This window comes from Lampetra planeri, chromosome 28, assembly GCF_965212315.1.
Source record: "Lampetra planeri chromosome 28, kcLamPlan1.2.h2, whole genome shotgun sequence".
Taxonomy (NCBI): domain Eukaryota; kingdom Metazoa; phylum Chordata; class Hyperoartia; order Petromyzontiformes; family Petromyzontidae; genus Lampetra; species Lampetra planeri.
The window spans coordinates 11,909,486-11,936,533 of record NC_136134.1 but is presented as its reverse complement, the minus strand read 5'-3'; the positions used below and the strand labels follow the sequence as shown (position 1 = coordinate 11,936,533).

General features: G+C 46.5%; 1 protein-coding gene across 16 annotated transcripts in view; it reads right to left on the bottom strand.

Annotated features, from left to right (window-relative positions):
- Positions 1-10,399: 10,399 nt before the first annotated feature.
- The window catches only part of LOC144728469 (uncharacterized), a 63,057-nt gene continuing 46,408 nt past the window's right edge, over positions 10,400-27,048 (bottom strand). For all 16 annotated transcript variants that reach the window (XM_078607935.1, XM_078607950.1, XM_078607951.1 and 13 more), the window contains 20 exons: positions 26,655-26,842; positions 26,163-26,343; positions 25,820-26,041; positions 25,325-25,471; positions 24,352-24,536; positions 23,590-23,770; positions 22,576-22,797; positions 21,663-21,809; positions 20,682-20,866; positions 20,143-20,323; positions 19,311-19,526; positions 18,237-18,419; positions 17,739-17,854; positions 16,832-16,890; positions 16,306-16,481; positions 15,267-15,435; positions 14,537-14,713; positions 14,104-14,147; positions 13,850-13,947; positions 10,400-13,378 (listed from right to left, as the gene is read on the bottom strand). In XM_078607935.1, the coding sequence (XP_078464061.1) occupies positions 13,322-13,378; positions 13,850-13,947; positions 14,104-14,147; positions 14,537-14,713; positions 15,267-15,435; positions 16,306-16,481; positions 16,832-16,890; positions 17,739-17,854; positions 18,237-18,419; positions 19,311-19,526; positions 20,143-20,323; positions 20,682-20,866; positions 21,663-21,809; positions 22,576-22,797; positions 23,590-23,770; positions 24,352-24,536; positions 25,325-25,471; positions 25,820-26,041; positions 26,163-26,343; positions 26,655-26,842 (3,134 nt within the window). In that variant the 3' untranslated portion in view covers positions 10,400-13,321. The remainder of the gene's footprint in view (positions 13,379-13,849; positions 13,948-14,103; positions 14,148-14,536; positions 14,714-15,266; positions 15,436-16,305; positions 16,482-16,831; positions 16,891-17,738; positions 17,855-18,236; positions 18,420-19,310; positions 19,527-20,142; positions 20,324-20,681; positions 20,867-21,662; positions 21,810-22,575; positions 22,798-23,589; positions 23,771-24,351; positions 24,537-25,324; positions 25,472-25,819; positions 26,042-26,162; positions 26,344-26,654; positions 26,843-27,048) is intronic.

Here is a 27,048-nt window from a genome sequence, read left to right as displayed (position 1 = left end):
ATCGCTTTGACCACGAATGAACGTCGCATGTCACACGAACATCAAACGTCACTCAAACATCAGTCACACATGAACAAGCCGTACCAGAAACAGGCAACGTGTGGCTACATTATTGAAGCCAGCAACGCTAACCGCAGTTTTAATATTATTTGGTTCTTTCGGTAAAGTCACGTTGAATAAAAATAACCACGACGTTTCAGCCGCTTGTGTTGCGATCGAAACGTTGTGGTTATTTTATGTTTAATTCTACGTGACTTTATCGAAAGAACCAAAGAATATGAATTCCTGCAGTCACGAAAGTTAAGTCAAATTTTTTTTACCGCAGATTTAATGTTCGAGCTGCAGTGACGCGATGGGAACAGCAGAGGACAGCACTTATCTGCTAACTCCAGCCTTAAACTCAGCTTCAATTGCTCTTTCCACGAGTAGAACAGAAGAAATACAATGGGTTGCGGATGAAAAGTAGCTTTAAACTGTGAAAATAACGCATGAACGGCACATTGTAGTCATATGCATGAACATCACATGCCACACAAACATCGCAGTCGAGATTTATTAATGCCGACCCCCAATGAAGGTGCAGACCTCTTCACCCGCTCCCCCTCGTGTTTCCAGACCCTCCCGTGGTGGTCGCTCTGTCCTCACCACCTTGGTGGTGCCGCCCTCCCAAGCCGAACTCTCAATGGCATCCCGTGCATACGGAGCATGCAATGTCGAGAACATGTCGTTCTCTTGACTCCCAGAAACGTTTCCATTTCTTCGTGTACCAACATAGTAGCTAGGACGCAGACACAATATACCGGCACTCTATAATTGCACATATCGTTCGCCAGCATCATCGCAGCCCGCACGCCCAGGTGAGCAAACATACGGAGTGTTTCTTTACAACTTGAAGCACGCAAAATGTAAAGTATGCAACAGTTGTAGAGACCCTGCCCTACACAATTATTTCAAAAAGGCATTGTATATACGGCGTGGCAAGTGTTGCTGGCTGGCTGCAGGGAGGGGACGAACCGAAGCATGGTCATTTCCAAAGGACGTGCGGTTGTTGCCTGTTGGTATTGCACAAAGTCACACAACGACCATTGTGTGCGCCTCTGGTCTAACGTCTCAAATTAAAAGGACTCCCCCGAGCGCATTGCAGGTTGTCTGCGCCCAGGTCACAACTGCAGAGGAGCAGCTGCGCCACGAGAGCCAGAAGGGATTGATTTTGCTGCCGATGCTTGTGAATTTGTGAAGCCAACAAAATCCATCTCTGCAGCTTTCCGCGCTGTTTGCGTAACGCGCGACTGAATCTGTGGCACGTGACGCAGCCACAAGGACCTGGGAGAGTCCTGCCGACCTCTCCCAGGAACCTGTTCTCCTAGAACGCCGTCTGGGTTTTCCAAAAATAGATTTGGATATTTACTTTTGTTTGGAGAGGCAGGCAGGTGAAGGGGGCATTGTCTGGGTTCGAGCTCTGCGCGACGAGATGCCACTGCCTTTACATTCCTCGCCGCCGAATCACGGCTTCTGCGTCGAACTTGAAATGGAAATTCCCGGTTAGGGCACCTGGCGTCTGTAAAATGGACGTGAAACCCCACGGGATAGATTTCAGAAGCGGTATTTGACTACCTCCTCCAGAGATTGTGCAAGGGCTGGTACGTGCCCTGCAGTACCTGTTATCGTGAGAGCCGAGAGCCGAGAGCCGGTGTGCCTCAGTCACCTGGCACAGGCTCCATGGATCACTTCCGAAATTCAACCATTCCTTTCTACAGGGTTTTATTTTGTAATAGAGTGAAGATCCAACAACGTGTATATATCACACCCGAGGAAATTCAAGCCATCACAACTTAGTCTGAACAAAGGTGAGCTCGACCAGGAGACGTGGCTGTGAGAGGCCGAGGCGTGACGATGACCTCTCTTCGAGAGGAGTAGGCAGCCAAAGGAGAGAATGCGCCCGAGAGGACGCCCATTGTGGAGATGGAGCGATGAAATCGTCTCGTGTGCGGAAGCTCGATGGATTCTTCAGTAGCGACGGCTTCGGGAAGCCTTCAAATCCAACAGCGGAAAGAGCATGGCTGATGTTGACAATGGTGATTCCCGACCACACACAACGTAGCAGCGCCACCCTCAAACACGCAGCGGCGTCACCATCATACGGCACACCCACAACGTTTGCTTTCAAACCCAAAGCACGCAAAATGAAAACTTACACAACGTGTTGAAATTATTTCGCAATGCAATGAAGTACACAAACCTGTACCCACGTGCATTGTGAATTTCATTATGCCAGTAGAGTTAAGATCAACACTACAAGTATCTACGAAATGTTGAAAATCTTGGTTTTTTTCTTCTGTAAAGTGTATAAGGTTTATTACCAATTTTCCGACGCAAAAACGTTTAAATCAGTGTCACCAAGATACAAGTCATTGACTTCATTTAAATAAATACTCGTGTGATGAATTTAGCCACTTTGAGGACATGGGGAAACTATTTAGCTTGAGAGAAAGACGATCACACAGTTAAGTTAAGCGAAGTCACAACAACGGAGCAGTGTGCGCGCCTCTAAAATGAAGAAAAAAAACACCTCCCAGCAAATAGAAAACTTCAATCGCCTTACAAGTGGCGTTACCAGTAATATCATCGTAAAATAGATAGTTCATCAAGACGAGCTCCTACCGGTTCGAGTGAACGACAATGAACCCGATCTTCTACCAACGCCGGTACTCGTGTGAGAGGAACACTTGAGTTCACAACGAGTGACCACACTTCGACTGGAACAGGGAGAGGGTTGTCGGAAGGCCTCCACCCAGCAGTCGATAGAAAAAGTACGGTACATTGTTATTGTATTGCCTTTCCTAAATGTTGGAATTGGTCACACACGGCACTAGTTACTAAAATATCGTGAGAACACCTCCGAGACGTAGTTTTGGATATTGTTATCAGAAATGTTAACACACGTGTGTGTGATGAATGGTTAACACACGTATATGTAACGAATTGTTAACACACGTGTGTATGTAATAAACTATTACATACACACGTGTGCATGTAATGAACTGTTAACACGCGTGTGTTTGTAATGAATTGTTAACACACGTGTGCATGTAATGAATTGTTAACACGCGTGTGCATGTAACGAATTGTTAACACGTGTTTATGCAATGCCCGTCCACAACACGGGGAGAGCAATGCTTTCTGGAGAGTGAGAAGATTGTTCCGATTTTATTTGCATGCATATTTATTTATTTTCAACCGAGATAAGATCACGGTCATTGCAACACAGGGAATTATCGCAAAAGTTCACTGCTTTAAAAGCGTCTCAGATAAGCATCTTCGAAGCGGTGTGGAGGCGTGTGCCAAACATCGCCAAGTTACAGCCGCCTGCCAGTCGATGTCTGCGCCCCTCGGCCAAAGGACGTGACGCGCCATGTCCATTGGCAATTAACACGTGTGTATGTAATCAATTGTTAACACGCGTGTGTATATAATCAATTGTTAACACACGTGTGTTAACAATAGTGAAGCTGCTTCGGTCTTAAATCGTGCAGGATGACGCCATCATCGTTGTACCCCATCAGGTTTCGAAATCAGAGGCGGGGGTGTATGCAATTATGTAATAGATCAGTAATCAGCCACTTGGCACGCGATTCACCTGTAAGGAATTGCAATGTGTCTTGATTATAAGCGTTTGTGACTGCAGGATTTCATATTCTTAGGTTATTTCGGTAAAGTAACGTAGATAGAAAAATAAATAAATAGCTCACGACGTTTCGATCGCAACAACAAGCGATCGTCCTCAGGTGAAAGATATAAACTTGCCTCTGTGACGAGGCATTATATAGGAGGGGGGAGGCCGTAATGGGCGAGAGGGTGGGGATAACATTCAAAGAGGGCTTGGGTGAGAGAGAAAAGAAATGTGACAAGGAAGCTTAGATAACAGACTAAATAAAATTCATAAATGTAATGCAACTCAGAGAGTCGGCTAACGCAACATTGCTAAATTTGCATCCATCTCCTCGGTTGAAATTCTCAGCTCCACAACCCCACTTTCTGCCCCCCCCCACCGCCGATACCAATATAACCGCGTGTCACGGCAGCTATCTCGCCTACTTCAGCAGTTTTTTTTGCTGTAGTTGTCTCACCTGTTGACGATTGCTTGTGTTGCGATCGAAACGTCGTGATTTTTTTTTATACCCACATGACTTTACCGAAAGAACCAAAGAGTATGGATCCTTGCAGTCACGGAAACTTCAAATCTAAATTTAACCCAAGGTGGTGACCACCAGGCTAACTACACTCGTTACAACGTAACTGCTACTACGGACCAGGACCAACGACTTCGGCCCGGGTCCACGTGTTGGAGACTCTTTGAATGAAGATCGTAGACGAAGGGTTTCTTCCAGGATGAACAACAACCCTGGTCCCTCTCGGGACCCGGCTGATATTCTCTGCGGCGTGGCTGGCTCTGCCCTTGGCCACGCCCACCTTCCAGAATCCTCGGGAAGGATCTGGGTCCCAATCACGTGACAAACCCCCCAGCCCCCTCTTGGGGCCCTTCTGTCAACTTAACCGGTTACGTGTCGTCCCGGGTCAACCAGAGTGCCATGGCCTCACACAATCAGTTGGCACCCACACACCCTGTCCTGTAGGGCCGGCACGGCACTTACAGCCTGTTGACATCCAGTGATGTCACTACATATATTTAACACACGTGTATATAACTAATTGTTAACACGTGTTTGTAATGAACTCTTAACACACGTGTGTACGTGTTTATGTAATTCCCGTCCACAACACGGGGAGAGCAATGCTTACTGCAGACAGAGTGAGAAGATTGTTCCGATTTTTGTAGCATGCATACATAATTTATTTATTTATTTTCAACCGAGATAAGATCACGGTCATTGCAACACAGGGAATTATCGTAAAAGTTCACTGCCTTAAAGGCGTCTCAGATAAGCATCACCGAACCGGTGTGGAGGCGTGTACCAAACATCGCAAAGTTACAGCCGCCTGCCAGTCGATGTCTGCGCCCCTCGGCCAATGGACGTGACGCGCCACGCGAAGGGCAATGCCACGATAACAACCAAGCAAACAAATAGGTGTAGACCTACGGTGGTGACGATGTATGTGTTAACCATGTAGGTATTTACACATCACTTGTCTATGCTTCACAAGTGGACGTTAAAGGTCCCCTGACTTTTGATAATAATAGACCATTGTGTGCCAGTAGCATGGACTCCACATTTGCCAAATTTGAAGACGACAACGCAAATTACTCCATTGGAATCACACAAGGCAACCCCCCCCCCCCGCGCCCTGACTGGCAGACTAATGTTCATTTGCATGCCATTTGGTGAGCAATCTTGTGCACACAGGGACAACTGGCACTGGGGGTGCCCTTTCAAATGTGCTGGGATGTTGTAAAGCGCTCTGAGAGTCCGTGGCGTGTTGGAGGGCCGCTCTATCAAACAACTCACGACCATCATCATCATCATTCCTCTTATCCGTGGCTCGAATATCTGTTACCCCCTAATATCTGCTGCTTACCTCCAATCTATCCATGGGGGTGGATGGGGGGGTCTTGTCGTCTCTGGAAGGAGTCCTACTGTTGTGTTCTGCAGGCAATAGGAGTCCTACTGTTGTGTTCTGTAGGCAATAGGAGTCCTACTGTTGTGTGCTGTAGGCAATAGGAGTCCTACTGCTGTGTTCTGTAGACAATAGGATTCCTACTGTTGTGTTCTGTAGCTAATAGGAGTCCTACTGTTGTGTTCTGCAGGCAATAGGAGTCCTACTGTTGTGTTCTGCAGGCAATAGGAGTCACCTGAAAGTGGCTGTAAAGGCATCGTCTTGTTCTCTACGTGTATCTACGGATAACTGTGGGTAAACACGTAATAATAATAATAATATCTGATAACAGTGCTCTCTCTTGCCACATTGATCGTGGAGCTAGCGGTCGCCTGATGAAGCTAGTTGTAATTACTGGCGAAACGTCGTACTCAGATTGTAAATGTCGTAGCTTTGCTCTCCAACACACCGGTGTGCTGTACTAGTGACGAATTGGCACGTTCTGTTTACGTGACAACCCTTACTAGTTGGCTGTGTCGGGGGGTGGCGGGTTTAACGACACAATTATATATTTACGCGATCTAACCCAAAAACCACTATTATGGTTGTTCACAATTGTTCATTGGCAATAAAATAAACTTGGTTAATAGGAGAAGACAGCGTCTACTTTATGGACAACAGACTGTCCATCCAAGGGGATAATCTAGCCACATCTGTGTCATACAAACCAACATACTCAGACTCCGACCTGCTCTCCACATCATCGCACACTCCGGCTCTCTTAGCCTCGCCATGTTCGTGATATGAAGGACCATTGCCCAAAATGTCGCCTGTTATATCTTTTTCATTTTAAGCATCAACAAATCACGTTTCTAGATTTTGTTTTATCGATGAATAATGAGAGCATGGTTAAAGATGAAGAGTAGGTTAATGAGCAGTAAGAAAGTTATGTTTATTTTCTGGTGGTGCTCCGACACACAAACAGTATCTGTAATCAATATCAATGTGGCAAATTATTGAATGAGAGGAATCGTTGATTGTCATAGTTCGTGCCTGCGCGTGCTTTCCCAAATATATTTTCAGGCTGTCAAAATAATCTTTTTTTGTTTCTGGTCTTGAATTTCACCTGTCTATTTAAGGGACATTTCTTTCGCATTCTTCCCCTGCTCATATTTCTCAGTGTTTCTTTTTAAGTAGCGCTGTCAGAAGCAACTTGCTTCCTGTTTTCAAAAATGGTAGTGAAGACGAATAGGAGTTGTATTTAATTCGCAATGTCACCTGTCGCCTCTGGACATGAGCATACATTGGGACATAAACTAATATTAAATCTTGACTTAAAGCTTTCGTGACTGCAGGAATTCATATTATTTGGGTCTTTCGGTAAAGTCACGTAGATAGGTTCAAATTAATAAAAATAAAAGAAACATTTTATTTAACCTATCTACGTGACTTTACCGAAAGACACAAATAATTTCAACTAATATTCTTTCACTGCAGCACATAAAGATTGAGGTATTGATATGGATATCAAATTGGATATCGTTATTTGTGAAATAATACTTCCATTGATTTAATATAAATACCAGTTAAAATGTGTGATGAATTCATGGACTTTGATGACATGGGGCAACTATTTAGCTTGAGAGAAAGACGCGTAAACACCAGTGTGGCAATGGTTACACCTATAAGATTGGAATTGTAGCTTTGTCTCTGGGTCGTTTATCACGACACAAATCTACCAACATCCCAATCTAGAGAATGCATTTAAATGGACTGCATTCAACACGGGTTGAGGTGAATGTAACTTGTCTAAATGTTGTTGTTCTACTACCAAGAAGCAATGATGTATCTGTCATGTTTATTTTTAATTGCGGATTTCCACTGTGAATGACACCGAGGGCAGTGCTGTATTTTTTATGTTTTGGGACGCAGTGGAAAAAAGACAAAGCACAACAATACAACACGAAACTCGAAATGCCAAGAAGGTAAAGAGCAAAAAGGCGAGGAACTAAATTATAATAAAATACACCAAAGCAAATGCTGAACCAAAAAAAATAGATGGGGATTGACGTAATTTAGGTTTTGTTATGGGTTTTAGCTTTATTCGTAGGCTTTGTGGTATCACAAAGGTGTGTTTGGTAGAGTGATTGATTGCATTGATGCGTCAGTTGTGGCAAACAAAAACTGCCCTTCCGTCACTTGCGCTTTGGCCACAGACGCACGGGGTCGTCACATCCGGCCAACAGCTGCTTGAAGGTGCCGCACGGGAACTCAACCGTGCCGTTGGCCACATCACAACAATGGTGTGACGTCACAACGGCGTCCCGTCACAATTGGGACCGGGCGAGCGCCCGTGAATGTCAGCGGCTCTGCACCCCGTGAACTGCGTGGGCAGCTACACCCAGAGTGGGGAGAGGAGGCAAGCGAGATCAAGAGATCATCGCAGCTTGACATCCCTTTGTCAGTCCACAGCTTCGTGAAGGTCTGCCCGTGCCGTGTCACATATCAGGTGGATTGTTGAAGGGAAGGAGGGGGGAGGCTCGGAATCGGTTCAGATATTGTTCACCACCAATGTTAGTCATGTCCGGGAATCAAACTGGCCGGGTTCATAGCGCAGCCCGCTGCAGCCTACCGATATCTGTGATGTATCACGCTTCATTTTTCTGGTTACGAAGTTGACTTTATTTTCATAATAAAAGTTTTTGGGTGAGATCGCGGAAGTATAAATGTGTCGTAACCCTCCACCACCCGACACAGCCAGTAAGGTTTGTCACGTAAACAATGGCAATTAGTTACTAGTATAGTGTATAGTAGTGTATACTGTAGTGTATAGCATAGTATATAGTCGTGTATAGTGTAGTGTACAGTGGTGTAGTATATAGTGTAGTGTACTACTTCAGCCCACCGGTGTGTTGGAGAGTTAATTTACAACATTTACAATTTGAATATGACGTTTCGCTGGTAATTACATCCAGCATCATCGGGCAGCGTGCCAGAATAGTGAAGCAATCCACCTGCTTTCGGTTTTAAATATAGAAAGATGACGTAATCACTAAACCCATCAGGCGCAGAGATCAGAGGCAGAGGAGGGGGGTTATTTTAATTGACTACTATATTTAGTATACTCTTTGGTTCTTTCGGTAAAGTCACGTAGGTATAAAATAAAATAAATCACGACGTTTCGATCGCAATACAAGCGACCGTCATCAGGTGGAACAGATACAACAGGAGAACTGCTGACGTAGGAGAAAGAGCTGCTGCAACAAGAGTTCATATAGGATGTTGGTGGGCTCAACCCAAGGGTAAGTGGGCGGAGCTAGATAATTTGTACGGAAATGTAAATGTGAGAGATTAGCATGTCAATGTGAGACGGTCCCAGTCACCGGAGGTGTAATAAATCGGCATTTTGCGACCCCCACTGCTACTGTGTAGCATATTATTGTGCCAGGGACTCTATGAGATGATAGGACAATAGTCTGAGTCCATAATTGCCAATAAGTAACGGCTAAGCGGTTACAAGTGACTCAGAATTGTGCGCCGTTGTGTATACAGTCCACGACTTCCCTGAAGGCATTCACCTTCAGTGAGCGCGATGCAGATCACACACGGTTCGAATTCGACCCTCGATCGATGGCTGTGCCATCGCCGCACACGCATCGAATAAGAAGCAAGGGACAAGTCCTTACTTACTAATAACTCCTATCATTTTTCATTGCTGGAGGGGTTGCCCCCCCCTACCTGATAATTCTGGCTCTGCCATTGATAAGGTGGCTTGACCAGGACACGTGCCAAGATCGATGAGACTGGAGACGGATTGGGAGTCGATAACAAGCCCAAGAGGGAAGCCACCACTGCAGAATTGGCGATGTGAGATCAGCCCACGCACACGGGGAGATGCACTGTGCCATGAGAGTTGGAAATTATGTGGGCAGTGCTTCATACAGCCGTGGATGTAATATGGACGTCATTGATGATGGGGTCAAGTCAAAGGTTCCCGGGATATTTTGACGAGTGAAGATATGATAGGAATGGAATGTGGCAAGTCATCCGTACCCCCTCAGCATTTCCCTATGCAATAGCGTAACGTACGTTTGCACGGTGTGATACAAAGCCAGCCCTCTCGGTATGCGTTCGGTAGCAGTCATCGTGGAGAAAGAGGAACCAGGTGACAGCATTCGCATTACATTTTGGAAGTCCCCCTCTCCCCGAAACTCACCATTGTTACCCCAGCCTATGTTGCAAACGCGCCGTGCGTTTGCAAGTGCCGACAGGACATCGCTGTGAAGATATCGAGAAGGTTAATAGCAAACGTGGCGAGGCCACCGAGAGAGACTCTGGCTGAACGCGTCCACCACTGCTCCCCGAAACGGCGTCATCACTGGCAGTGGCGATGATGAAGAATCAGTGTGGGAGGCGACTGCTTTGAAAGGAACTCATATTTTTTTTTATTCTTGGTAAACGAGTACAGACCGTGGTACATTCCAAGAAAAATTTTAATAGACCCCGTAAATTATGGTGACTTATTTGTGTTGTATATGTTAAGAATTGGAGTCCAACAACGACTTCCGAGCGTGGGGACCAGCTTGCCCTTATTCTGACAATGAATCCACATCGCAGTGCCTTGTTATGTGTTCAGCGAGTGCTTAAACTTGTTGGCCGAAGCTCGTGGAGGTTACACAATTTTACAAAACAAACTGTATCTGAGCTACACAACTTACCCATTGTTTTTGTAAGGTAAAATTATGTTTTGCATTTGTATCTGCAAATTTATTCGGTTGCGTAACATTGAGCATGATGGATGATATATGAAAGCACGTTTCAGAAAAGATTACGCATGTTTAAAATGTTTCTCGAGCCCTTTTTAATTGGAAATAAAACACATCATCACAATCACTTCTTTTGGTTCTTAATTGTAGATAAACTGTATCCCAAAACTGCAACGAGGCCGGTATTTCTGAACCAGATGCAAGCATGGAGACACAAGGAAGACTTCACCGACTCGATGAAGGTATAGACAGATAATTACAACGTTAATATTTAGAATATAAACCAACTGACGTTTTTAACTGTAATGGCATGTGTTAAAGTTGTTAAATCGTGTTGAATCTGACACGTGGACTGCTTTTTCCCTTGTCCCAGTTGACTATAATTCATTTGTGATCATTATCCAAGGCGGCATGATTTCCAGGAAAAGAGCGAATGTCGATTGTGAACGTTATTGTTGAATTATTATCAGTCTACCCAACGAGTTCACTGTTTTGAATCTCCAATTTTATATGATGTAGGCTGTTGCACAAGTTAGGAAATCTCAGTCAAAATAAAAATCGAAAAAAATACATTCTGTGTTTATGTTAAGGGTTGTTATTGATTGGTTTCATAAATATAGCTTAATTATGTACTACATCAAAGAAGTTAAACTGAATTTCCCATCACCATCCCAGTGTCGATTAAATAGCATCCCTTTTCAAGAAAGGTGAGCAAGTGTTTTTCATCTGAATTGCAGTTATAATTGGTTGACATGCTTTCCCCAATTAAAAAGTGGCAGTTGCATGTTTGGCATTTGCCGAATCACGGCAAAGGGCCTCGGACTAAACCTCCAGGAATGTTCCCAATCTCGTCAGACCCCAGAGGCTCAGCAGCCTTGAGCCTGGATAGTGCTTGGATGGGTTGACCACTAAGCATGCCGGGTTGTTCTCGGCAGCTTCGTGTCTACGTGGGTGCCAAAGCAGCACATCCACTGTTCTACGACCATCCTGTCCACCTGCACTGACCAGCACGGTGAAGTATGGTCAACTAACTCCCATGTCATGGCGCGGAGAGGTCTAGAGTTTTCTTGTGTTGCCAAATGCTGCTAATATGATGTACTCCCAGAAGGCTGGCTTATGGAATGTGCAAAAAATACTGTTGTTGTATATGTAGAGGGACAGATATGTGCAGGATGTGCATTGTATACGTTTGGTTTTATGAGTGGATAACATGGGGGTTGTTTGAATACCAGCGGGAGGATGCTGCACCTGCCATCGAGCAAATGGACTGCAATTTGCCTTTGAACCTGCAAAGGAAAAGTTCAGCAGCAGGTGTCTCTCGCTTCAAAGGTGACCGAGACTTTCCTGGTTAAAGATGGCTGGGTTTGAAGGGTATTCCACGAGCAGAGGAGCCGAGGTGGTCTTGCAGAGCGAACTATGTTTTGAATCTAGCTGGTTGCACTGGGAATAAAGGTGACCGATGTTTGTGTGTATGTTCACTGTGTAAGCGTCACCATTGGGGAGGGGGTGGAGTGGTGGAACAGTGGTTAGTGCACTGTGCGTTGAACCCGGCAACCTGAGTTTGATTCCCAGCCACTGGCCAACATCCTTGGCCGATCATATCAAGAACCCGTCCTGGGCCTTCCCACTTCTCCAACTCGCAATGACCAGTGCGGTAAAGTACAATATGGTGTCATGTATTCTTTTCTCATAAACTATATAGGCTGTATACCATATTCATACAAGACGCGTAGTACACTGCAACCACACATACAAACACTCCACTATTTTTCGCCAGTTCATCTGCCACCTGGCAGAGACCTCGAACCACAACTTGTGATTCCGCTGTACACAAACCCTGCCACAGATGCAGTGGTGATGTCACCACCACCATCACAAAGTGGATACACTCAACAACTGTGCAGTGTCGTATCGGCTGCCTGTCTCAGCATATATATGTGTACATTTACATATACCGGAATTACATGAACATACATTTGACGGTTACCGTATTCAACATCGGCGCAACAGTGTTATCTTAAAGTGCAGTACTTCCAAGGCATCAATATAATAGTTGCATAGTCAGGTTAACAAGTCTTCGTCACCTGGGGCACGAGTTTAGAAAATGCTCATACAATCTGGGCAGGCAGCGATTGTAGTAAGATCCGTAATGCCGTTAGTGGAAACGTACAGACAAAATGTAAGTGACTAAGCGAGTCCGAGCCAGAGGGCGATGCTGTGGACACGCCAGAGGTGGCCATGGGAAATGTCGTCACTCCCACCAGCCAATCAGCTGTCAGGAAGACAACGCCGTGCAACGCGTCCGGCGTGACGTCGTCGCTCCACGCACTTTTGCAATGCTGTGGCTGCGGTAATGTTTTAATGTTGATTACATTTGTTATAAATGTGTTATTAATACTTATGTCAGCAGTAACTATGTTATTTTACTTATTATCGATTGACTTTGACAATCGGCATCTGAGTAATGGTGCTGGAGTTGTGACAAGTCTGAGCTGACGCAATGTTGAAAACTGCACGAGTCGTTCTGGAGCTTCGGGAGTGTGTACAACGATCCAAATTCCATTCCAAAATAAATTTTAGACTGTACCTCGATACTTCCACTTCTCTCTCTCCAGCTTCAGCAACCTGCCTTAACCAGCGTGGTGAAGAATGCTCAAACAACCCCCACGACCCGTATGGCGTGGGGAGGCCATCATCCAGCAGTAAAATAAAAAGGCAAAGGGCCGTACGTGTACATGTATAAAATGATGCAAAGCAACGGTAAATCGTAAGTGATACAAAGGTTGATAGTGGTCTTGCTGAAGATAACAAGGTCACCAAGGATGCTGTCAAAGATGCATGGATCAAAGTATTACTCTCAGGTTTGTTTAAGAAACGCGAGCCGGTTGCGTCTCAATGCGTTCAAATTCTTAAAATATTATCGCCGTCAGAGATCAGCAGCTGTAGCATCACTGCGGATCCGCCCAGATCTCGAGACGCCCCCAGCACACTCCCCGCGGATCTCAGAAGGACTTGTACACTGGCTCGGGATGCACTGCTGTTGGCCGCTTGATGACAATCTGCGCAGCGGGAACACCACGAGAGGGATTGCGTTATGCTTTATTTGTGTTTAGCAAAAAAAATATTTCACTTGAGTAATTATCCCTTGAGGTGCCACATCCCGTTTGCAAGGCTGTCCCGGGCGTGAATATCAAAGCCAGTCAACACACATGTACAGCATTTAATGGCGCACACCACCGGTTCATATGGAATGTACTTCAGCTGTACCAGTTGCAGACATTGTGCGAGTGAGTTTTACTGAGAGATTTTCACAAGTTGAGGCTGAATATGTAGTTCTACTCTACGTGCGATCGTCTTGCTAAGTGGAAAGTGTTCACCTGCGTCCTGTTGGGAGCTTCGATTTCCTCCCCATGAACGCCTTGTTGTTGCACTCTATGGTATTATGTTTAGGACAGGTGCCCACTGCTGGAATGAAACGAACTCGATATAAATGCATGTTCGTCGTCAGCACGGAATGCAGCAGTACTCACCTTCTTGGTGATATCGATGGGCTCTTGTTTGGCTTTCCAGCTTTTGAGGATGACCGGATGTTTGCTGCCAAGATTGGTGTTGCTAATTGATGTTAACCCTGGAGAAGAAGAAAAAAAATCACCAAGCTTTATTACAGGGGAAACGAAAGTGATGAGAACTCAAGCTGTGCAACCAACGTTGTGAATAATAACAAACTAAATATAAACGTCATGCGGAATTCACATTCTTCAAGGGCGTGGTAAATAATACTCACAGGGCACGTAGGAGCTTCTTGAAGAGGACCTCAAAATGCCATGCCTGTAAAAAAGGAAACAAACATGTTTGGAAACAATGCACAATGGAAATAGTCAGCACCTGCAACAAAAGCGATTGTGTTTGGTTGTCAGTGTGGCTGTAGGGCCAGCTTAAGCAGAGGACACTCAAGGGGGCCATTTTAGTTTCATCTTTGCTCAAACCATTGCCCTGCGCTGATATTTTAGGGCAAATACCGCTCCGTTGAAGTAAAAAAATGAATGTTTGCATTATTTTATGGCCTCGGCAAACAAAAATATTTGGCGAATACAATTGTTTAATAATGGGGCGCGCATAGACGCGCAATTGATGCGAGTCGTGCCAATGACGCAGGCCCTGTGAGGGTTACGGAGGCTCGCACACGTTCTTTTGGAGACGTCAAAAAGAGTTCCTACTTGTCAGAGTTGAGTGAATCCTTTTGCTTCTTGCAGAGACAGAAGGCCAGCAGCCCCAGCAGTAGCAGCAGCAGCAGCAATCCTCCCAGCACTCCAAACAGCACGCCAAAGAACACTCCACGGCTCACTCCGGTCACATCATTCTCACAAAACTGTCCGTTGAAGTTTGCAGGACATCTGTCAGAAGAAGAACAACAACAAACCAACGGTGTTGCTTAATGTCAATGTGATTGTCAGCATAACAGGTGTCTCACTTTGTCTAACGCCTGGAATTCATGGACACTAGGACCTAGGTTGTTTCCTTTCATCTGTACTGTGTTTAAGAAATGTACATGTCCTCTTCTGCTGTTGTATCACCCATGCTCTTGGTTGGTAGCTTTGGAACTCTCTCTCATCCTCTCTTTTCCCAAGTGCCGATAATATAGCTTATTTCAATAAACGCACGAGAAATATATCTGCTTTACTGTCTATTGTGCTCGATGTTGCTGGACACTTTGTGTTATAAACCTTCATACCAGCATTCAAAAACGTTATCATAAAAAAATGTGCACAATTCCATCGCAAATTCCAATCCGAATGGACGCACGTATGAGAAGAGGTCTACCGAGGATATGGAGCGATGAGATCGGTTGGTGTGCAGATGGATCATTGCATTGCAGTAAAGAAATGGGGAGGTCTCCATCCAGCAGTGGATTGATTATGGCTGATGATGCTGAATTCCATAACTCACGTGCACTGGACTCCAGCTGCCAGGTGCTGGCAGGTGCCACCGTTTTTGCAGTAGTTGGTGTCGCTGCACGGGGACTTGCAGATGACTCCCTGTGCGCTGTCTAAGATTAAAACGTAGCCTTTGAAGACTGTGTCGCAGCTGTAGTAGTTGAGGAGGACGTCTCTGGGAACTGTGGCAAAGGAGAGGTGGGAGGGACAGGTTAATTTGGGGGGACGTGTTGGCTGCACTCATGATGAGTATAGAAACACAACTTTGCATTCATGTTTGTAAATACAGACTCTCTAAATTGCATGCTGTGTTCGTTAAGGAAATGGCATGTCCCGTTCAGTACACAAAGGTCCATTCATTTCGGTAAATACAGATGTTTCTAAAAATCTGATTTGTTTTCACTTTTTTGTGTGTTCTCTGAAAACTAAAAAAAAATATGTATCCTCCAAGAACAGTTTATTTAGATGTTGAGTTCCTTATGATTATGATTCATAGGCCATGCGATGATCTGACCAAATTTGTGTTGTTGCGACCTCCACCACCTGATATAACCAAACAAGATTAGATTGTCATGTGTACAAGCATTCAACGTGCCGTGTCGTTGTGTTTCAGCTCACCAACCGCTAAGTTGGAGAACAATCTTCATAACCTAATTTGGAAACTAGACAGGACGTTTCATTTGAGGATGCATCAAACGTCCTCACTAAAACATCCAGGAAGTCAGAATAAAAATCCAGGATGTCAGACTATTTTAGAACTCTACTCCGACTTCCCGAATCTATTCTCAAGCGAACGTCATATCTAATCGCTGAATATGGTTTTGAGAATTGTTCTCTCAACTTGCCGGTGAGCTATTTGATTCTGGTTGTCTATTTCAGGTGGTGGAGGGTCTTAACGATGCAAATGTGGCTGGTTAATTTAGTTGCCTAACTCACAAATCCACTGTGAATCGTAACATTGACTGTGAAAGCCGATGTGTTTCATAACACTGTTGTTGCTAAGTCAGCGATTGAATTTTTCATGAATATCAACGTCACACAGCCCTACTCACCGATTGATTCCACTGTAAGATTTTTCAGGTGGATGGGTTCCAGTACTCTATTTTTGCTAAACGAGGCATTAATGCGTTGCTCAAGTGTGCCGTTGTAGATCGTTAACACATTTGCTTGGGACGTATATTTGAAACTGGCTATGATCACGGTTGTCAGCTGCGAGCCACTGGTTCCACTGGTGTGGACAAAAACACAACGCAGCAGTCAGTTTCACACGCACAGCAGAACAACAAGAATAATAATAATAGTAACTGAGTTCATGTGGTGGATGCGACATTCTTATAGCGCAAGGCTGTCCATGGAGGAAGGCGCTCCATTTCACAGTCTGCAGCAGTTTCACGATATGGGGCGATGTTACGATGTGTTATCGCAATTGAGTACTTTTTCAGCATCGGGATGTTTTGGCTATGAGAACCCGGATGAAATCCATGCAGAACCAGAAGTTAAATCATGAGATTATTTTAAGCTCGCTTTCAGGACAGGAAGTAAAACATCGTACTCAAAGTATTTGCTTAAAGCACTTACCTAAAGCCTGCGAGAGCTGTGCTGTCATAGATCTCAATTGCACTCAGTTTGTCTGCAACCTGCAGAAAGAAAGGTTTACTTACTCGCCACGTTTCATTTTGAACAGCAACAATGCAAATGTAGATGACAAGTGATGTTTAAACACATATATTTTCTTCGACATGGACACAGCTGTAATTTGGGAAACATCTCCATCATACTATTGACAAATATTTACTTTGCTAGAATATGTATTTTGCAATTCGATATGACATTTCACTTGAAACTCTGCCAAGCATCTTCAGGACAGGATAATTACTAGATAGTGCATTTCATTCCTGAAGGTAGCAATGAGTAAACATGCAAGGTGGGCCTGGTGGTTTGTGTGCTCCGTGTGTGCTCCGTGTGGCCACATCACGGGGCAAGGCAAGGTTGACCCTATTGGGGCTGCCGTACGTCAACATTCTGAGGAAGCAGTTCCCCCCTGTGAAACATCACTCTGAATCGATTGAGTGACATTATATTTCATCAGTCGTGTAACGCTGTGTGGAAGCTACTTGGCCTGTCAGTCCGAATGAAGCTCCAGGGTGTTCTCATCCAAAGTTATGCCCTCACTTCTCTATGCTTGTGAAATGTGAAGCCCTTTAAAGGAACATCTGTGCCAGTTTAAAACATTCAGGCTGACCTGCCTACAGCCCATCCTGGGTTTAACCAGACATGATTGTGTGATCCATAATAGAGATTTTTTTGGGTTAATTGTGTTGATTGTGTGAGCAGCTTACAGATATCATTGAAGATCTGGATGCAGTCTCATCATTAAAGCTTAATTCCATAAGTGCAAATTGCCTCAAGCAAATATCCTGCAGATTGAACAGAACACATTCAGAACTAAGCTACAGAAACATAGACTACACAGGAATATACTCACAGCCTTGGTGTGGTTCTTGGCATGCACTGTGTAGTAATCACTTGTGGTATCATTTAACTCATTCCTGTAATTTTCATTTAAGAACTCCAAGAAAAGCCGGTATTTCGCTTTCAGATCTGCGGGCAAGAGGAGGAGATGAACTTTGGCAACGTGTTCATGTTCATCCACAGCACACCAACCCCACTGCTTGTGACCTCATCACCGGCTGTCAACACAGATGATGAAGCTTCATCTGTCAATGCAGATGATGTAGCTTCGCTCGCTTGCCCACCGCTCACCTCCTGCTGTGCCGCCCGGTTCCTAACAGGCCACGGACCGGTACCGGTCCGCGGACCGGGGGTTGGGGACCCCTGACATAGACGGTAACCGGTCGATCCTTCTGGGTACCATTCGTAGCACGTATCATGAGAATAAGAATCGGTATAAACGGCTGAATCGTACGTGCCCAGCGCAGACGCCTTTCTGCCCACGTGCGGTGTACAGCGTGCGCACGGTCACCTGTGTATCTTAACGTGGCCTGAATGATCTCCTTGCCGTTCTGGCAGCTGTCTCCCCTGTAGCTGTCTCCACAAGAGCACTGCAGCCTGCACGTGGCCGTGTTGACGCTGCACGTGCCGTTGTTATCGCAGTAGCTCTCAGGGCAGCTCAGCCCGGGGCACGGCGACTCTGTACAGTCGCTACCTGCTCCACACAAACAAAACACACACGTGGATTGAAATTGCAAACAGACTCAACATTTTTATGTTATTGCAAAATCACATCAACAGCGCTTCGTAATTTATGTTCTCTTTTAACGAAAGTCGCCGTCTGGAACATCATTATCAGTAAACAATGCAGCCCCCCCCCCTCTCTCTCTCTGCATTCACGTCTCTCCTCAAACCCTCTTTCTCACCCCGAGCCGTCACACTCCCTTAATTGCTTCCTGTTTTTGAGTGAATGGCTGAGTGAGCGAGTGGGTGGATGAGCGAGTAGGTGGGCGAGTAAGTGGATTCGTGAGTGAGCGAGTGGGTTGATGAGCAAGTGGGAGGGTGAGTAAGTGGATTCGTGAATTTGTGAGCGAGCGAGTGGGTAGATAAGTGAGCGGGTGAATGAGTAAGTGGATTAGTGAGTGAGTGAGCGAGTGAGTGGGTGGGTGAGTGGATTCGTGAGTGGGTGAGTGAGCGAGTGAGTGGATGAGTGAGTGAGCAAGTGAGTGGTGAGTGAGTGGGTGGGTGAGTGGATTCGTGATTGGGTGGGTGAGTGAGTGGTGAGTGGGTGGGTGAGTGGATTCGCGAGTAGGTGAGCGAATGAGTGGATGAGTAAATGTGTGGGTGAGTGGATTAATGAGTGGGTGAGCAAGCAACTTTCTTCCCTTGCTCTTGCTCGCTCCCTCCCATTTTCTTCCGATCTCCCTGTGCGATTGTGTTCTCCGAGACTCCTGTTACCTTATGGATGCTCTACAATTACAAGTTGTTGTTGTTGTTAGGACTCACTGATATGATTTTGCTGCAATTGCACACTCGTTATGACCTGGCTTATAAGAGTTGCGCACTTATGAATGTAAGACTTAAGATATCAACGCATGGGCCTGACCTGATGTGCCCAGCTTGCAGGTGCACAGGAAACTGCCGAGCGTGTTCATGCAGTTTTGGCTGCTGTTGCAGACATTTGGGCTCTCCACACACTCGTCCACGTCCATGCACAAGTGGCCCCTGAAGCCGGGCAAGCAGCTGCAGGTGAAGGAGCCCGGGCTGTTGGTGCAGCTTCCGCCTCCGCCACAAAGCGAAGTGCCGTCGCACTCGTCAACGTCTGGCACAAAGAGAAGAGGAAAGATGCGAGGGCCACGTTCGAGCAGACCAAACCCCTCCGTCACACGCATGTGTCTCTGCATCGACAAAAATAAGGTGTTTTACACATGCCATCCGCCACACATCCTTCTGGGAGTGCGCACATGTTGTGATGTTTATTTGATGGTGTGTCATACATTCAAATTGTACCTCAAAATGCTGAACATTGAGAGCAACATTTTAGCATCATTTGAGAGAAAAGAGCGCCGCCACACTAACATTCAGAAATGCTTTTTGTGTTTAGTTGTCCCTCCAGCATTAGCACGGTTGGCTATGTGCAGTGCTAAAGAAGTTCAACATACACATACGGTCCACGGTTGGCGGTGAACATGACACGAACCAAAGAAAACGCCAAAGATACAACTCAAACACGATGCAGGGTACGCGGTCAACACGGCGCGAAGCAGTTGGGGTGAAAGTAAACACTTGAACTCCCGACATCAGGGAAATTCCGGGGAATGAACACCCAGGTGTCCAAATCAGCTCCCCTGTAGGATCCACCAGTTCCTTGCGCCGGCTCAGAGTGCCCAAATGCAGTGCTGAGAACTCATTCACAAGGCCGACGTGATGTTGCTTACCCAGACAGGACCTCCCGTTGCCGCTGTACCCGACAGGACAAGGTCCGCACGTGAAGTTCAGCGATGGCGCGGGCAGGTCCGTGCAGGTCACCCCGGAGAAACACGGGCTCTTCACGCAGGCGTCGTAGTCCTGGTCACAGTAGGTTCCAACGTAGCCGCTCGAGCACAGGCAGCTCGCGACCTACACCCACGGGCGCGCAGAGAGGCCACATCCATTGGGAACATGTTGATATACCTCCGACGTGCAAGGGCCGGTTGGAAATGGGAAAATGTTTTTTCCATCGTTTCAGTTGTCTGTCTGCCTCCTCTCGGAAACGTGAATGTGGTTTCTCATTTTTATGTAATTGTATTTGTTTCAATTCATGAAAATATTTCACCTGGGTAATCATCACTTGGGGTCGAACATCTCGTTAGCAAGGCGATCCCCAGGTGTCGATTGTCCCATACACAGCACACGCGTAACAACGCGAGTACACACACTTATTCTAAATCTAGCACGCGTGAGAATATCAACACCCATCCTCGAGGTCCTGTGGCACCTGAAACGATGCCGAGTCGTTGGAGCTGCTGAGCAGCGGCTGCGAGAAGTTGCAAGCGGCGTTCCGGCTGCAGTTGCACACGGTGAGCGAGAGCGCCACCCGCAATGAACTCCCTCCGTCCGAGGCCACCAGCCACACCAACGCCTCCCGCGTGGAGCTGGGCCGCCACCCCACCGAGCCGTTGGCTGGGGGAGAGCGACCGCACGTGGAGGGTGAGAGTGGTCAGGGCGATCGTTTAGCTGCTGTCTGTCCCTCACGCACGGCAGCGGCAGGGTTCTGATTGCAGTACGCATGCACTGGCAATTGTGCCCACGTAGGGCTTCCTTTAAATTAATTTAGGAACACCTTATATTTACACAATGTATAGACACTGATAAATATATGTCGGTTTAATTTAACGACTGCCGCAACTGCAAAGAAGACATCTACATCAACAAGTAATTTCATTAACCACGGCCATTCCATTGCCTGATGAAGGCCTTCACCTGCCATTGCCACCTCACACAGCTCTGCAATGCCACAATCCCATTCACTACTGCGCTTGCACTGATCTCATTGCTCCATCTCTGTGGTGGTCTCTTTCTCACGTCCATCACCAGTCTTATCTCTTGGCCATCGTCCCTCCTAGCCATGATGGGTCCTGCTCAACCCACTTATTTTTCTGAACATTAAATATGATGTATTTAATTTGTATTTGGCCCCTGATCTGTTTGTTCCAATTCCTGTCTCTTAGTGTCTTCCTGAGCATACACCCCTCCGCACGTATTTATGCAACTATCAGCTTTTTGTTTCATTTTCTTAGTCAGTTTTCATCTTTATGATTCATATGTCATAGCCGGTAACAGGCAATGGTGATTACACAAAAGAAGACATGCATCATGGCTGGGAAGCAGTTACCCAGAAAACAGTTCCGACTCTTCCTGCCACGAAGGTTTGTCTAACACACAGTGGATAAACGTTTTATGACAATGATATATTTACCGTAAATTGTGAAGTCTGAAGAATTCGGAGTGATCGTAAGGGTGATGGGGTCTGACTCGGGATCCACGACCGTGATCTGTAGAATCGTCGACTCATTCAACCGCGCTTGAACCTCGGTACTTCCGTTGATAGTTGGCGGCTTGTTGCCTGTTTAGTAGAGGATGGAGCGTGATGAAGAGCAGTATTTTATGGGGAGCTAGACATGACATACAACGCATGTCTGATGTATGAGACAATACATTTTTACTTCAGTGCAACATATTTGATCGGTTTTGAACATTTGACAGTGAGAGTGTTGTCTCAAGAATGGACTATATAAATATGTGCAGTTAAAGCGTTTATCAGTACAAATGTTGTAATTACGTGCACGTTCAATGTAAATATCATGGGACAATGACGTCGCTCAGTGGTAGCGCGTTCACTGCTTGTTGCAGAGGTTCACGGTCTGATTCCAACAGGCCACCCTGGTTATTAATGCGGTGGTATGAACCATAAAAGGCAAGTTGTCTGCTGCACAGTGAATGTTTAAGATCGCCGGATGTCAATCAACCATTGTGTGCCGGCGTCATGGTTCAAATTTACCAAATGACTAAAATGGGATTACAAATAGCAATCATCGCCATCCTACTGGCAGACCAACGCCGGTTTGTAGACCAGGTGGTCAGTCATCTTCTGCCCACATGAGCAGCTGCCACTTGGGGTGCCCTTACAAAAGTTGGAGATGAGATGCAAGCCACTTATGGCGTGTAAGGTGCTCTGAGACGCTGCGGTGTGAAGGGTGCTCCATCAAAAACAAATCGCTGCGATCAGATCACAAGGCCACTGATGGATTGTGCTGTTTTCATCGAAAGCTGCCCTCATGCTCACGTTGTGCTGCAGGATTCCCTGTCAGTTGCGAGTACTGCAGCCGTACCTGGGAGGCCTGGCCTGGGGAAGCAGCTGTAATTCCCTTCATTGTTGCGACAGTTTTCGGTGACGTTGTTGCAGATGAACGTGTTCTCCGCACACTCGTCGATGTCCCGGCAGGTGGGAGGGTCTCTGTAGCCGGGGAAGCAGCTGCAGTTGAAGGATCCTGGGCTGTTGGTACAGCTTCCATGACCACCGCAAGGGGACGTGACGTTGCACTCATCAATGTCTGACAAAATACATAGAGAAAATACCCGGGGTCACATTCGGTTACTTAAATATCCAACACCACTCCTGCACATTCGTGGATATCAGAGGCCAGGCCACAAAGCAGGTGAACTGCTGGACTCGTAATTGAGATCAACGATCATTGATTTTAAAGTCAACCCCATAACAAGTGTTTCATGATTCGTACGTGAAGATGTCCTTCAAAATAAAATGCTGCACCTATTTATTACCGGCAGTGTCAATTTATTATGAATCTGGTATATCTGCAAATCTATATGTGCGTCAGCGAGAGTAAGATCATTTATTTTACCAAGAACTTCAGCCGATATGGTTTCGTTAATATTCATTTTTGTACCCAGTGCCCTTTACACTGCGGCAACCCAGAGCGTGTTACAGCACATCTCATCTCAAACATTCAAAAGGGCACCCCCAGTGGCAGCGGTCAATGTGGGCATAAGGTGACTGAGCACCTGGCCTGCAAACAGGCATTTGCCTGCCAGTAGGGTGCCACGTTTGCTACGTGTAATCCAAATTGAGTCATTTGCAGGTCATTTTTTTAACTTGGCCAATTTGGACCATGACGTTGGCACACGATGTCATACTCATTTCGAATTATGTGAGGGGAACTTTAACATCCACTGTGAAGCAGATGGTGCATGTAGCATTTTATGCTTAATAAGCACACCACAGTATTAACCAGGGCGGTCGCTGGGCTCGAGCCGCAAACCTCTACAACAAGCGGTGAATGCGCTCCCGCCGGGACGCGTCACAAGGCCGACGTGATGTTGCTTACCCAGACAGGACCTCCCGTTGCCGCTGTACCCGACAGGACAAGGTCCGCACGTGAAGTTCAGCGATGGCGCGGGCAGGTCCGTGCAGGTCACCCCGGAGAAACACGGGCTCTTCACGCAGGCGTCGTAGTCCTGGTCACAGTAGGTTCCAACGTAGCCGCTCGAGCACAGGCAGCTCGCGACCTACACCCACGGGCGCGCAGAGAGGCCACATCCATTGGGAACATGTTGATATACCTCCGATGTGCAAGGGCCGGTTGGAAATGGGAGAATGTTTTTTTTCCATCGTTTCAGTTGTCTGTCTGCCTCCTCTCGGAAACGTGAATGTGGTTTCTCATTTTTATGTAATTGTATTTGTTTTTATTCATTAAAATATTTCACCTGGGTAATCATCACTTGGGGTCGAACATATCGTTCGCAAGGCTATCACGGGTGTCGATTGTCCCATACACAGCACACACGTAACAACGCGAGTACATACACTTATTCTAAATCTAGCACGTATATTCTATGCATTTCTACAGTGAAGAACACGCCCAGTCACACGCATAAAGGCATGTATATATATATAAATAAGTAGCCTATACCGACCAGTGCATATCGAATGCACTTTAGCTGTAATCGTTTTTTGTTATTCCCATCATGTCAGTGGTACGATCGCTGTGAATGCAGAACAACATCTCACAGTGCACGTGGTTGGCTTTACGAGAGTACGCTACGGCCACGTGAGAATATCAACAACCATCCTCGGGGTGCCTCAGCACCTGAAACGATGGCGAGTCGTTGGAGCCGCTGAGCAGTGGCTGCGATGAGTTGCAAACGGCGTTCCGGCTGCAGTTGCACATGGTGAGCGAGAGCGCCACCCGCGATGAACTCCCTCCGTCCGAGGCCACCAGCCACACCAACGCCTCCCGCGTGGAGCTGGGCCGCCACCCCACCGAGCCGTTGGCTGGGGGAGAGCGACCGCACGTGGAGGGTGAGAGTGGTCAGGGCGATCGTTTAGCGGTCTGTCCCTCACGCACGGCAGCGGCAGGGTTCTGATTGCAGTACGCATGCACTGGCAATTGTGCCCACGTAGGGCTTCCTTTAAATTAATATACGAACATCTTATATTTACACAATGTATAGACACTGATAGGTATATGTCGGTTTTATTTTCACGACTGCCCCAACTGCAAAGAAGACATCTATATCAACAAGTAAATCCATTAACCACGACCATTCCATTGTCGGATGAAGGCCTTCACCTGCCATTGCCACCTCACACAGCTCTGCAATGCCACAATCCCACTCACTACTGTGCTTGCACTGATCTCATTGCTCCATCTCCGTGGTGGTCTCTTTCTCACGTCCATCACCAGTCTTATCTCTTGGCCATCGTCCCTCCTAGCCATGATGGGTCCTGCTCAACCCACTTATTTTGCTGAACATTTTAATTTCTTTAATTTGTATTTGGCCCCTTATCCGTGTGTTCCACTTACTGTTTCTTAGTGTAACCCTGAGCATACACCCCTCCACACTTATTTATGCAACTATCAGCTTTTAGTTCCATTTTCTTAGTCAGTTTTCATCTATATGATTCATATGTCATAGCCGGTAACAGGCAATGGTGATTACACAAAAGAAGACATGCATCGTGGCTGGGAAGCAGTTACCCAGAGTACAGTTCCGACTCTTTCTGCCACGAAGGTTTGTCTAACACGGTGGATAAACGTTTTATGACAATGATATATTTACCATAAATTGTGAAGTCTGAAGAGATTGGAGTGATCGTAAGGGTGATGGGGTCTGACTCGGGATCCACGACCGTGATCTGTAGAATCGTCGACTCATTCAACCGCGCTTGAACCTCGGTACTTCCGTTGATAGTTGGCGGCTTGTTGCCTGTTTAGAAGAAGATGGAGCGTGATGAAGAGCAGTATTTTTATGGGGAGCTAGACATGACTTTCAATGCACGTCATATGTATGAGACAATACATTTTTACTTTAGTGCAACATATTTGGTCGAGTTTGAACGTTTGACAGTGAGAGTGTTGTGTCAAGAATGGACCGTATAAAAAAGTGCAGTTAAAGTGTTTATCAGTACAAATGTAAAGGGTGCTCCATCAAAAACAAATCGCTTTCATCAGATCACAAGGCTACTGATGGATTGTGCTGTTTCCATCGATAGCTGCCCTTATGCTCACGTTGTGCTTCAGGATTCCCTGTCAGTTGCGAGTACTGCAGCCGTACCTGGGAGGCCTGGCCTGGGGAAGCAGCTGTAATTCCCTTCTTTGTTGCGACAGTTTTCGGTGGCGTTGTTGCAGATGGATGTGTTCTCCGCACACTCGTCGATGTCCCGGCAGGTTGGAGGGTCTCTGTAGCCGGGGAAGCAGCTGCAGTTGAAGGATCCTGGGCTGTTGGTGCAGCTTCCATGACCACCGCAAGGGGACGTGACGTTGCACTCATCAATGTCTGGCGAAATACATAGAGAAAAAACCCGGGGTCACATTCGGTCACTTAAAGATCCAACACCACTCCTGCACATTCGTGGATATCAGAGGCCAGGCCACAAGGGACTTCTCTGTCGACTTGCCAAGACACTTCTCCCCATCGCCAGTGTAGCCCGCAGGGCAGGGACCACATTTGTAGCCCAAAGACGGAGGGGGCAGGTCTGTGCAGTTGATGCCCGGGTAGCAGGGGTTGGTCACACAGGCGTCCACGTCCACTTCACAGAACTGCCCAGCGTAGCCGTCCGAGCAGTTGCAGCCGGCGACCTGACATGTCGACCAGACGGAGCAAGCGTGACAGCAGAACGCGTGGCCTCAGTAACGGAGCTGTGTGCACCTCCAAATAAAATACGCAGTTGATTCACATACACACACTGCTTATTGTATTAAGACTGATTAATGGTATGCTATTTGTGTTTGTCTTTGACTGAAAATGCCAAAGTACTGTAATTGCCAAATACTATAATCAAGAATCGAACTATGTGGTTTCAACAGCGGTAGTCTATGTAACTAACAAGTCACTCCTTGTCGTAACTCAATCAGACAACGCTGACTGCTGTACAATATACTGCTCTCACTTGGAAGGTGGACTGGTTGTGTTGCACGCTGTACAGTGGTTCCGAGTAGAGGCAGGTGCTTTTGGCGCTGCAGTTGCACAGCGTGAGGCTGAGCGCCATCAGTGTCGGGGCCAGGCCGCCATCCGTGGCCACGACCCTAGCGAACACCTCTTTGGACGAGGTGGGCCGCCACGTCACCAAGCCATCGCCTGGCGAGACACACGACCATCAACGTAAAATAAGGACGGTCATAGTCATAATCATTATGCGTATATCCAGGTAAGCCATGCTGAGACCGAATACTATTTTTCAGGAGGGCGCATCTACATTTCAATAAATTGGCAAACCACCAAAAAATATGCAAATCTGTAAATGACGAAAAACCCCATGACAGAAAAATGTGCGCAGGCCGGGA